The following is an 11,822-nucleotide window of genomic DNA, read 5'->3' on the forward strand; positions in this document are numbered from 1 at the left end:
GGTATTGGTGGATCCGAGACTTAGGAGTCTCCTTTGCAGCTATAGCAAGCAAGCGGTCCCTGCCCCTCCCTCTGGTATCTCTCAAACCCATCCTCTGCCTCCCCAGTGTGAGGGCCTTCAGGACTCAGTCAGCTCTTCCACCCTGGCTAGTTCACGTCAACGAAGATCAGGCATTAGTAAAGCGTTTGGGGAAAGGGCGATCTGCGTGGATTCCAAGCTGCACCAACTTTCTACCTGTGCAATCTGGCGTAAGGGACATTTCTTCTAAGCCTTTGCACCTGCAAGAGGAGTACAGACTCACACCAGGAGCAGTGCGCGCCGTGAGGACCCGGCTGATCCGTGGCGCACTGGGCGCCTAGAAGCCCAGTACTGGGACTAGCGCGTCCTACAAACGGAGTTCCCTGGTGCGCGCCGCTTTGTGGCTCGGAGCGCAGCCGGCCTAGCCGCGGGATCCTTCCGAGGTGGGCTGTGGGTGGGGGCGGAGGGGGGAGCCCCCGCGGCCCCCTCCCTGACCGTGGATTCGGCCGCGGACGCTGTGCCATTGGCCCTGGCGGCCCGGTGGGCGGGAAGATGACATCAGCCGCAGGTTGGATTATAAGGGCACCAGCCGAGCCGCGGACTCAGAGCGCACCCAGCCGGCGCCGCGCAGCAGCAGGGCCCGCGTTCGCCTAGCCAGCCTGCTCCGCATCTGCCGCTCGGACTGCTCACCGGCCGTCCCGGCTGCAGACTCCGCACCTCTCCACCCCACCGGCACCATGCACCTCTCCCAGCTGATCGCCTGCGCCCTGCTGCTTACGCTACTCTCACTCCGGCCCTCCGAAGCCAAGCCCGGGGCGCCACCGAAGGTGGGTGCTGTCGCCCGGACGCTGGGCTTGTAAGGGGGTTGGGAGGACGCGGCGCGCAGGAGGGAACAGAGAGCCCGGAAAGGCAGACCCCCTGGACGTGCGACCGCAGAGCGGGGACTTCTCGGGTTCACTTCCCAGCCTCGGGAGAATGTCGACACATGCATATCTCCTGTGCCCCAGTGTGCTCAGAAGGACAAGCGGCACGGGAAGGGCAAGGGGCTCCCGGAAGGAGCCGGCGAGATGGATGCGTGGCAGGTGGATGCCGGACTCAGCTGTCCGGCATGGAGTGGGGGGGAATCGCCGCTGGGGAGAGCCACGCCATCTGGGCCCCGTAAAAGTCACCTGCACTACCTCGGTGCACCCTTTCACCTGGCCACTCTTTTCTCCGACAGGTCCCGAGAACCCCGCCAGGGGAGGAGCTGGCGGAACCCCAGGCAGCTGGTGGCAATCAGAAAAAGGGTGACAAGACTCCAGGCGGCGGGGGAGCCAATCCCAAGGGAGACCGATCGCGACTGCTCCGGGACCTGCGCGTGGACACCAAGTCCCGGGCGGCCTGGGCCCGCCTTCTGCACGAGCACCCCAACGCGCGCAAATACAAAGGCGGCAACAAGAAGGGCTTGTCCAAAGGCTGCTTTGGCCTCAAGCTGGACCGGATCGGCTCAATGAGCGGTCTGGGATGTTAGTGCAGCGACCCCTGGCGGCGGTGAGTAACACCATCAGACGCTCCCTGCCCGCCTAGCTCTGCGCCCTGGAGAAACGAGCCTTATCGCTGCCCTGAGCAGGCAGTTCGGTTTGCCCCCCTGGTCCTTAGGATCTGTGACCTTCCCCAAATAGACCCGGGCACGGGATCAAGTGTAAGCCAGACATTTGCCTGCTACTTCATTTATTCCATTTTACAGATTAAAAAAAAAAAAAAAAAAAAAAAAAGCAGAGACAGGCTTATGTAGGCCCAGCCCCCAACCTCACCATGTACCACAGACCACCTAGCCAGCTGGAAATTTGTTAGAGAGGTCCTGGAAAGAGCGAGGGAAAAGTGTACCACCAGCTCAGAGTAAGTTTCTCTGCCAACTCTGTCCCGCAGCCAGGACTGCCTTTCTGAGCCTGTTGTCCCTCAAGCGAGGCAGATGCCTGCTCCTCACAGTGAGAAGGGCCTCTGTGGGCAGCAGCAGAGCACCCTTCTGCCTGGGGCATTCTGAATCTTACCCCTGCTCCAAACCCAACTGTGGGCAAACTGGTCTATCCAGGGTCCTGAGGCTGCAGCCTGGGGCTTCCGGATGAGCCCTGGGGTTTGTGACCCTGTTTCAAGAGAGAGGCCAGGGAACAAGCTAAATCTTATTTCTTGGCCTTACCTCAGACTCAGTGTGACCAAAACGAGATCTTTACCAACCCTGCCCCCTCCCCCATGGTGCTCTGAACTGTTTCTGGCCTCCTTGCTTTCCACCCAGACTGGAAACTTTCAGTCTTACCCCCCTCCCCTCCAGCAGAGGCCGTCCGGTCCCTCCTGGTCTGCTTCCTGCTCTCCATTCTTGATGATGTGAAAGGACAACGCCTCGCTTAGACAAGTGCTTGACAATCAGGCCCCTGCTGCTTCCTAGCTTTGGCTTTTGCTCACCGGCTGCCATTGCTTGTCCCATTCCCTGTCTGTTCCCCCCTCCCCCAGCACCTCAGGATGCTCTCCCCAGGCCAGAAACACTGGCCAGTGACCAGAGAAGCACATACCCCAGCTCAGCACTCCACCAAGTGCCCTGGCTCTAAAGCTCAACCAGCCCTCTCCTCTCCGCACCCAGCTGCACACTTCGCCCAGTGCCATGGAGACGTTAGGGTCCCTGCTCTCCTTTATTGGGGGAGAGATGTGATTCTGGTTCTTACGAGCTACCGAGCTACCGTAGTGGTGTCGATTGCTCTCTTCTGTACAAATACCTAAGAGGTGGGGTCTGAGGGCTTGGATTTTCAGTTTGCGCTTTAAGTGCCGAGAATGGACTTTAGAGTTCAAACAAAAGGTACTTAACCTCTTCATGAGTGCCTGGGATGTACTTCCCTGAAGATGCCTTGGGCTTGGGCTTAGGCATCTGTGGGCACAGGGTGGTGAGAGTTGTTAAGGAGGGAAAGTCAAAACAAGGCTTCTGCACCCCCTTTGACCAGAGGAAGTTGGCAGCCTCTGAGACGTTCTCCTGGCATAAAGGAACAGCCTTAGCCTTCTCTATCCCAGCCCCAGGGAGAGGCCAGATCATCCTTCCAAACCCCGATGTCCCCTGGCAGAGCTGACCAGTGGAGAGCACCCGCTTGGTCTTATGGAAGAGCTCAAGGCTCTCTCCACACTGATGAGAACTCCTGAGGCTGTGACCATTTCTCCTTGCAGGGGTTGAGTCTGGCTCCAAGCACCATCATAATGACCATCGCTGGCAGTTGTAGGTCTTGATTATACTACTGCCAGAGACTCGGGTGTGGCCAAGACTTCAGGGGACAATTTGCCCCTGGGCCCTAGACCTAGGAGCACCACACGTGGAATAGCCAGAGTTAGGTAGAATTGCCCAGACCATTTGAGCCAGGCCCCGTCGTGAGTGCTGTCCTGTAGACCCTACGTGTCCGCCGTTTTTTCAGGACACAGAGAACTCACGCAGCCACGAGTAGGGACTGAGTTCAGCGCACTTCGCCTTCTTCTCATCTTTCAAGCCCAGTAACCGGGCTGGTGGCAGGCTCGAGTTCACCTCCTGCCGAAGAGGACCTTGAAGCAGCCAGTTTCTGAGACAAAGCGAGCCAGGAAAAGGAAGTGCTCTTTGCTTGCCTGGTAGCTGCGACCCAGACTCTGCAGATGCTTAATATGTGGCCCTCTGTTGAATCCCAGCGCCAGCTCTGAGAGGTGGCTATTATCCAGTTTATGAGTGAGCTCAAAGCTACTCAGGGCCATCCAGGAAGTCAAATCGCACCGAGGATTTGAGTCCAGAATAGGACACCCTTCCCCTGAGATATTCTCTTCTCGGCCCTTACATAGCCAAGCAGACACAAGATGAAAGCAACTGCCTGAGGGTTTGTGTTAGAGCAAAACGGAACTGGAAAAGGGCCCCACTATTCTCACCCATTGCTGGGAGCAAAGCCTGTAGTTAGAGCTTGTGAGGGGGAGGAGAGCACAGGTCTGGCAGATAGAATGGTTCCACCTGTGCTGGTCCAGCCAGTGCCAATAAAGGACTTGTAGATCAAAGGCACAAGCGCTTTGCCTCGTACAACTGTACGAGAGGGGAGAGGGCTCTAGAACTACCCTGTAGGCTGGACTTCAGTTAAGAGGCCAGAACTGAGCGTCCTGTGTCCACTTTGTGTTTCAGGATTGGGAACTCAGCTCCGTGCGCTGAGGTCATCCTTGGTCATCAGCCTCCAGCATCTGGAAACACCTCCAACGCAATGTGGCTTTTACATTTCTTTTTATTTTTTTTTTCCTCCTGGTACTGGCAATACACAACACCAGCTGTTCTGTTATTATTTGGGGAGGGGAGGGTATGATTTTATTGTTTGGGGGTTTTTTTTGAAAAATGAAAAATAAAAAGTTATATATTATATATATATTATATACATGAAACACACACTCCTACACCGACTTGATGACAAGGGACAGTTTTTAAAGTGACTGACAAAGCCAACTGTAAAACATTGCTGTTTGTAAATTCACGTCATGCATAAATGTATTTATGTTGTAAAGCTATTTATATTGTTTATAAAGAGATATTTATAAAAATTTTATTTATGTAACTAAATGAAAGAAGCCAACCATTGTAATGTTTTTGTCCTAACTAGTTGAAAAAAAAATGTTAAAAAAAAAAAAAAAAGCCATTCCACGAACATCTTGAAAAGTGTCTTTATTTATTCATTGCTTCTCATTTCAAAAATTAGGCTGAGCAGAGGGAGAGTGTGGAGGCAAGGCATCTGCCTCCAAATAGAACTGTCAGTCAGGTTCCCACCTCTGACTTTCTCTGTGTCGGAGTCCCTTGGGGAGCCCGGTAAAATGTAGGTTCCGGCCCCCTCCATCCCTCCGATCTACTGAAGCTGTTCTCTCGGCACTAGGCCCAGCTCTGCTCCAGCGCCTGGGAAGCTGATGTCAGGAGCTAAACTGGAGTTGGTTTAGCTGCTTTGGGACACCCCCCCCAGCTCCATCCCACCCATGTCTCTGCTGTGAGAAGAAACTGCTCCTAACTTGCCCTCTGTCTGAGGGTGAGGTTTCTGTATGCCTCGTGGGATTGTCAGGTTGCCATCTACAAGCCTCTTCTATAAAGGTCCCCCCCGAAGCCTTTGGTAGGCAGCTCCCCCGACTCCATAAGAACTGCGGTGTCCAGCCGGTACCTTAGGGTAGCACGTCTGAGAACAAACAGGAATGGCCAGATCTCACGCGTGTGCTGTGGGGAGTGCCTGGTGAGGAGCCTGCTAGCAGTCACAGCTCCTAAGCTCTGAGTGTGAAATTATGACTAATGATTTGGAATTCTTGTGAATATAATTTAGATTAGAATCTCTTTTCCTGAAATCAGCAGGAAACTTTTCAGTAAGTCAGTGGTAATCTCCTCCATCCGATGACACGGCTGTGCAGGCTCCTCTGACGTCTCGCCTCGCTGGAGGAAAGAGCCACAGAGAGCCTCTCCAAGCTGAGGGTGGCGGCACATTCCTGTGTCCCTAGCACCTGGGAGGCAGGAGAATTGCCACAAGACCAAGCCCAGCCTGGTGTACAGAATGAGTTCCAGAACAGGGTTACAGAGCAAGACCTAGGAGATAGATAGATAAATAAATAAATAAATAAATAAATAAATAAATAAATAAATAAATAAATAAATAAATAAATGAATGAATAAATAAATAAATAAATAAATAAATAAATAACATTAAAAGTCTCTTGGTGACATCATGACACCGGGTGGATTAGGGATGTGTACGGCCCTGTGCCATGGGACCAGTGGGCCCAGCGGAAGAGTCCCAGGAGACAGCTGTCACTGAAGAACACTGGTAGCAACTGGCCTTTCTGCAGCCACCCGGGCCCCTCACCTTCACTCACAGGTGGCTCTCCAGCAGCAGGATCTGAGTGGCCCACACAGGACGATGCAACCGGCTGAAGAAGGCTGGAGCCCTTCCCACTTTTCAATTTCCAAGACCCTAGGGGACATTTGCAGTCCCCTCCTGGGGCCCAAAAGACCAGGCCTGGGTGTGGCTGACTTCCTTCCTCTGTCTTGCTCCCAGGTCTATGGCTGGAGACCCATCCTCAGCAGGGGCTGCAGGATTCAGGCCCCGTGTGTGCCTCAGCTTGCACGCAGGTGGAGCACCCTTTCCCACCAGAGGAGGCAGAGGGAATGCCAGAGCCTTGGAGGTGGCAGGAGCACGGCGGGAGGCTGTACTGTGGCTTTGTTGGGGATAAAACAGGTGCTTCTTCCCAAAGCCCAGACAGAAGGGGCCAAGAATTCTGTGACCCAGGGAATTACCACTGGAGGCCAAAAGGGTTTTCCAGGGGTCATCCCCGGGAACAGCCAATAAGTGCTGATAAAGACCAATAAGTGGTCTTATTGCTTGTATGCTGGCCTCATTCCACGTGCTAGCCCCCCCCAAAATGGGCAAGGCCCACAGTTGGCAATGTCAACCCTCATCAGTGAGACCAGATCCTCAGCCTGCTGGCCTGGGTCCTGGATCTCACTAGAGAACCGCTCTCCTGGGATTCTGAATGTCAACTTAACGGGACTGGTTATAGAACTGTCAGGAAATCAACCTCTAGGCATGTCTGTAAGCGAGTTTGTAGAGGTTAATTGAGGTGGGATGGCCCTCAGACCGGGGCTCCAGACAGAAGAGAAATGAGAATGGAGCTGGAAAGATGGTTCGTTGGTTAAGAGTGTGTATTATTCCTGCAGAGGACTAATTTATTATTTTTTATTATTTATTGTTTATCATTCTTGCAGAGTTTGATTCTCATCACCAGGTGGCTTACTACCTGTACTTCAGTTCCCAGGGGCCTGACCCCCCCTCTCCCCTCCTCAGGGTACATGCACATACACAGACATACACATAAACCATTTTAAAAAGACTTTAAGGAGAAAGGAGATGATTGCCAACATTCATCCCTCTCTGCTGCCCAACTGCAGCCTTACTACCATCATGTCTTCCCCTCCATGAGGGACGGTACCTTCAAGCTGTTGAACAAAATGAGCCCTTCTCTCCTCAGGGTGCTTTTGTCTGGTGTTTGGTCAGAGCGAGGAGAAAAGTAACTAATGCAAACTTCAAGCCCTGAGTCTGCCTCTGCAGTAGCAACAGAGGCTTGGCATCCCAGCCTGGGAATTCCGCTAGAAACCAAGAAGGGTTGAGAAACGTTCAGCAAGTAACGAGAAACGTTTGGAAGGCTGGGGTGTTCCTCCACTTGAAGGCTCCCATCTGGGTCTTGCCTGCCTCCCTCCCGGCTCCCAGCATTTCACCTCGTGTTGCCTTGGAGACCTGCGGCTTCTCTCCCACACGGGAGGCAGTAACTGCCAGCAGCTGGAAAGATGGCCCTAGTGATGTGCTGGCTGGAGTCCTGGTCCTCTGGGACAAGGAGGAGCCCTTGGCAGTGTTGGCCCCTCTGTGCAGGGTCAGTTGAGTGGGGTGGTCCAAAGTACAGCAGAGAAACAGAAAGTTCCAGGTTCCAGAAGGCCACAGGGCCTCCTGCTGTCCCCGAGGACGCTCTTTGTAGAAGCTTTCAGGGGGTGAACACACAGGGCAAAGCGAGGCGCAGTGTTCCTACCCCATGTATGCTTTAGGGAGGGTAAAGACTAGACCTCAAACTCTGTCTGCAGGGCTGGGGAAAGGTTCCACGTGCAGCAGCACTTGCTGTGCAGGACTGGAGTCATGCCCAGCCCCCATTTAAAAGCCCGTCATGACCTCACTCAGAATCGAAGCACCGGCACTGCGGGGGAACTGAGGCACGAGGATCACCAGGACTTGCTGACCAGCAGCCTAGCTCCAGATTCAGTGAGAGAGCATCACTGACCATCATCAGGATAGAGGGGGACATTCACATCCTCTTGTGGCCTCCCAGCGCACGCATAGAAACACACAAGCATGCATGCTAGCGCAGAGAGACACAGATCGGCGTCTCGACAAATTGTGGAAGCCCATTGTTGACACGCTCAAACATGAAGGGAGCCAGGGGACACGGTAGAGACATTCCCCAGCCTCCCTGGTCCCGGGCGTACAGCTGCTGACAACAGGAGCAGAAGCAGGCCCAGGCTCCTGACCTTGGGCTCCCAAACTACCTGGAAAAGGGACCCAGGCAAGCAAACTCTCTCGGAGGTGTGATTCTGAGGTGTGGCACTCCATGGTACAGAGCATGGAGGCGGTGAGGTGCTGGGAGACGGGTATTTCTAGGTCTCCAGTAAGTGAGGGGTTCCCAGCACTTTTCTTTTTTTGAACTGCGCACGGTAGGAGAATGGGGTTGTGGTGCTGGACAGGAGACCAGGGAGTTATCAGCAAGGACACAGTCAGAGCCTTGAGAAGAACCCCCAGCCAAGACAACAGAAGCAAGGTGGCTCACTGAGTAGCCCATACTCTAATTTGAGAAAAGTCTATGGGGAGGGAGTATGGGTGCATACGTGTATTTTCAACCCCTATAGCAAAACACCTGAGCTGGTCTTTTATAAAGAGCAGAGATGTATTTTGCTCACTCCTCCAGGGTCTGGGAAATCTGAGAGCATAGTAATAGCATCTGTTCAGAGCCTTCTTGCTTCACTGTGACATGAAAGAGGACACCACACAGGGAGGCAGCAAGCAAGCCAACCTACATTTCTCTTCCTTCTCCTCCTCCTCTTCCTTCTCTTCCTCCTCCTCCTCTTCCTCTCAGGGAGTGGAAGTTCTCACTGAGTCATTGAATCAGAAACAATCGATAGATACCATAATTAACAAAATCCCCCGCTCTCACAGGCTGAAAAATACCAGAGATTTAAGCCACACCTGTAATGCCAGCACCTGATGGTTACACACCTACAATTCCAGCACTGGAGAGACTGAGGCAGGAAGACTGCTGCATGTTCAAGACCAGCCTGGTCTCCAGTGTGAATTCAAAGCCAGCCTCAAACACACAGAAATACTCCAAAAGCAAAGACAAAATGAAACATGATTTGTGCCTTGTGTAAAGATCTGGCGGCAGGCACCACTGAGCAGTTTCTTTTGTTTTGAGCCTCTCACACCCCAGCCCTAACCCTAACTCTCAGTTCAATTTATTTTTCTGATGTAGACATTATCAGATATATTTTATCGTATAATTTTTGAGAGAGGAGCTCATTATGTAACCTTGGCTGGCCTGGAACTGGATATGTAGACCAGGCTAGCCTCTGATTCATAGAAATCTACCTCCCAAGTGCTGGGGTTGCCCAGGTATTTTATCTCATCTTGTTTCATTTTGTCAGGGTTGGAGGGGATTATTGGGGTTGTTTGTTTGTTTTGAGTCAGGGTCTCACGTAGCCCAGGTTGGCCTCAAACTCACGGACCATTGAAGCTGGTCTTGACCTTCTGATCTTCCTGCCTCCACCTCCCAAGTGCCAGGATTACAGGTGTGTGCCTCACTCCCTATTTTATTTTCTTTTTTGTGTGATCGTTTTATCCAAGCTTTAATTCTTTCCTCTTTGTGTGTACTTTTTTTTTAAATATATCGGTAATGTATTAGATCAAAATACATATAATTGGAGAAATTCTGGCTTTCAATTCGGAGGACCGGTTGTTCGTTTTTAATGTCATTGCCTAAACTGACTTTCTCATTTAGCTTGGAGAATCTGCTTTCACGCTTCCTTGTCTTCCTTCCTTTTTACTTAACTTTCCCTGCGGTTGCTGTGCCCACTTCCATCTTCTGCAGTGGCTTGCAAAGCAGATGTCCTGTTCTTAGTTGTCAGTGGTTCCTTAATGTTTTTGATGAGAGACTTATTAAATCCATATTTATATTATTATCAGCATCCAAATCACAGACAATAACTCCAGGCTCCCTCAGAGGAGAGACAATAAAGTTATCCCTCCTTGCTTTCTCCTGTCTCTTCTGTCTGCCCTTTCATGGACGGCCATGAAATACTCCAAGGACTCACTTCCTAACTTGAGTGCTGAGCCTACCAGGCCTGCTCTTGGTGTCTTTCATAATTTTTCTTGGTTTCCCACTTATATCAAGTGTTCAAATATCCTCTTCCCATTTGTGGGCCCAGTCTAGTCTGGAGCTGACGCCATGACCACTACTGTCCTCACCCATGAGAGCCAGGCCCCTCTGGTAGGAATGAGGTTACTTGAGCCCAGAACTGTGTGTGTGTGTGTGTGTGTGTGTGTGTGTGTGTTCTTGCACAAGTGAATGTCTCAATCCATTTTTGCTGTAACAACATGAATAAAACCATATGCTTTATAAAGAAGAAGGTTTGTTAAGTTCAAAGCTCTGGATTCTGGGGAAATCTAAGAACATCATGTTGGCATCTGCTTGGCAGCTGGTGATGACCTTTGGGCTGCATTCACAACAGAGCAGAGGACCTCCCATGGTAAAACAGAGCAATTGTGTTATAGAGTCTTCCAATAACCCGCTCAGCAGCAAGAGAGATGGCTCAGAGGTTAGGAGCACTGGCTGCTCTTGAAGAGGACCTGGGTTTACTTGCCAGCACCCACATGAAGGTTCACAACCACCTGCAACTCCAGTTCCAGGGAATCCAACACCCACTTCAGCCCTCCATGTCATGAGGTATGCGCCCGGTCTACATACATACATGCAAGTAAATACTCGTACACATAATTTAAAAAAATAAACAAATCCTTTTTAAAACAACCCATTCGCTCATAAAGTTACATGTGCATTCACAAGGGCGAAGTTTGCCTGGCCCAGCTCCACCCCAATTTCTGCCTCTCAACACTGCTGCATCAAGGAGCAGGTTTCCAGCACCGGAAACTTAGGGGACACGTTCAGAATGTAGCAGTGGGGGTGGCTCACAAGTCCGGGGCAGCAGAGGGTACAGTTGCTTTTGATCTCATTACCAGGTGCAGAAGTGGGTCCACAGCTCAGAAGCTTCGCAGCCCTCATTGTGTCAGGCCAGGGTCCCCAGACGTGTGAGCAGGATTCAGATCAGGTTTCCAGGTTCCTAACAGTCAGGGAGGGCCCAGAAGAGCCAGGGCACACCTGAGGGACACCACGGGCCGTGATGCCTCTGAAAAGGGATGACGGGTCCCTTTGGGGCCGGTCTATCCCACGGCCGGCACTGAAGGACCCAACGCTGCTGTGAAGTCTGTACATTTGTGAAGAGAGTCCTGGCAGGCAGCTGCAGCAGTGAGCCTGGGCTCATTCCAAGGGAGCCTCTGAACAGTTCAGCAGGAGAGACTGTGGGGCTCCTTTCCGTGGCTTTGGACAATGGTGCCTCAATCCTGGGCTCTCGTCCCCAGCAGTAAACACAGATACAGTCCCTAGCTTATACACTTGTATTTATAGTAAAGTACTTCCGTAATATTAGAGTCGGACGACGCACATATGATGCTCATAAGAGACTGGTGCCCCAGCCCTATACTCACACACATTCCCCCAGGCCAGAGCCTGTCCTGTAGACGCATCTCACACCCTATGTGTGACACAGGGAGCTCTCAGCCTCTGTACCAGTTACTTTCCTCATCACAGTGAACAAATATCTGGTGCAAATATCAGAAGCAACCGGAAGGAGGATTTATTTTGGCTCATGGTTTTAAGGGATACGGTCAGCCCATCACAGCAGCAACATGGTATCAGGAGCATGCTCTTGCTTTTTCATATCTCCGTGGGCCACAAGGCTGAGAGCTCAGACTGGAGTAGGCCTGTGACCCTTCACCCCACCTACAGGTGACTTGCTTCCTACAGCTAAGCCCCACCCCTCAAAACAGCATCACCAGGTGGGTACCAAGTGTTCAAACACAAGAGATTGTTTCAGTCTCAAAGCATAGCAATGTCCTTCCAGAAACTCCTGTCAGGGCTGGTATCAACCTCTCCCAGGATCCATGAAGACTAAG

General features: G+C 51.9%; 1 protein-coding gene across 1 annotated transcript; it reads left to right on the plus strand.

Annotated features, from left to right (window-relative positions):
- The first annotated feature begins 619 nt into the window (after positions 1-619).
- On the plus strand, positions 620-4,600 carry Nppc (natriuretic peptide C). Its single transcript, XM_055616855.1, has 3 exons — positions 620-845; positions 1,238-1,548; positions 4,166-4,600. Exons 1-2 carry the CDS (start codon positions 756-758, stop codon positions 1,526-1,528), a joined length of 381 nt encoding a protein of 126 aa, XP_055472830.1. The 5' UTR covers positions 620-755; the 3' UTR covers positions 1,529-1,548; positions 4,166-4,600.
- Positions 4,601-11,822: the final 7,222 nt, after the last annotated feature.

This window comes from Psammomys obesus, unplaced genomic scaffold (genome assembly GCF_907164565.1).
Source record: "Psammomys obesus unplaced genomic scaffold, mPsaObe1.curated_primary_1811, whole genome shotgun sequence".
In the NCBI taxonomy this organism is placed as follows: Eukaryota; Metazoa; Chordata; class Mammalia; order Rodentia; family Muridae; genus Psammomys; species Psammomys obesus.

Bases quoted from the DNA above. Each gene is read 5' to 3' on its own strand.
- Nppc (XM_055616855.1), top strand. From the start codon at position 756: ATGCACCTCTCCCAGCTGATCGCCTGCGCCCTGCTGCTTACGCTACTC. The intron at 846-1,237 runs GTGGGTGCTGTC...TTTCTCCGACAG, and splicing joins AGCCCGGGGCGCCACCGAAG to GTCCCGAGAACCCCGCCAGG.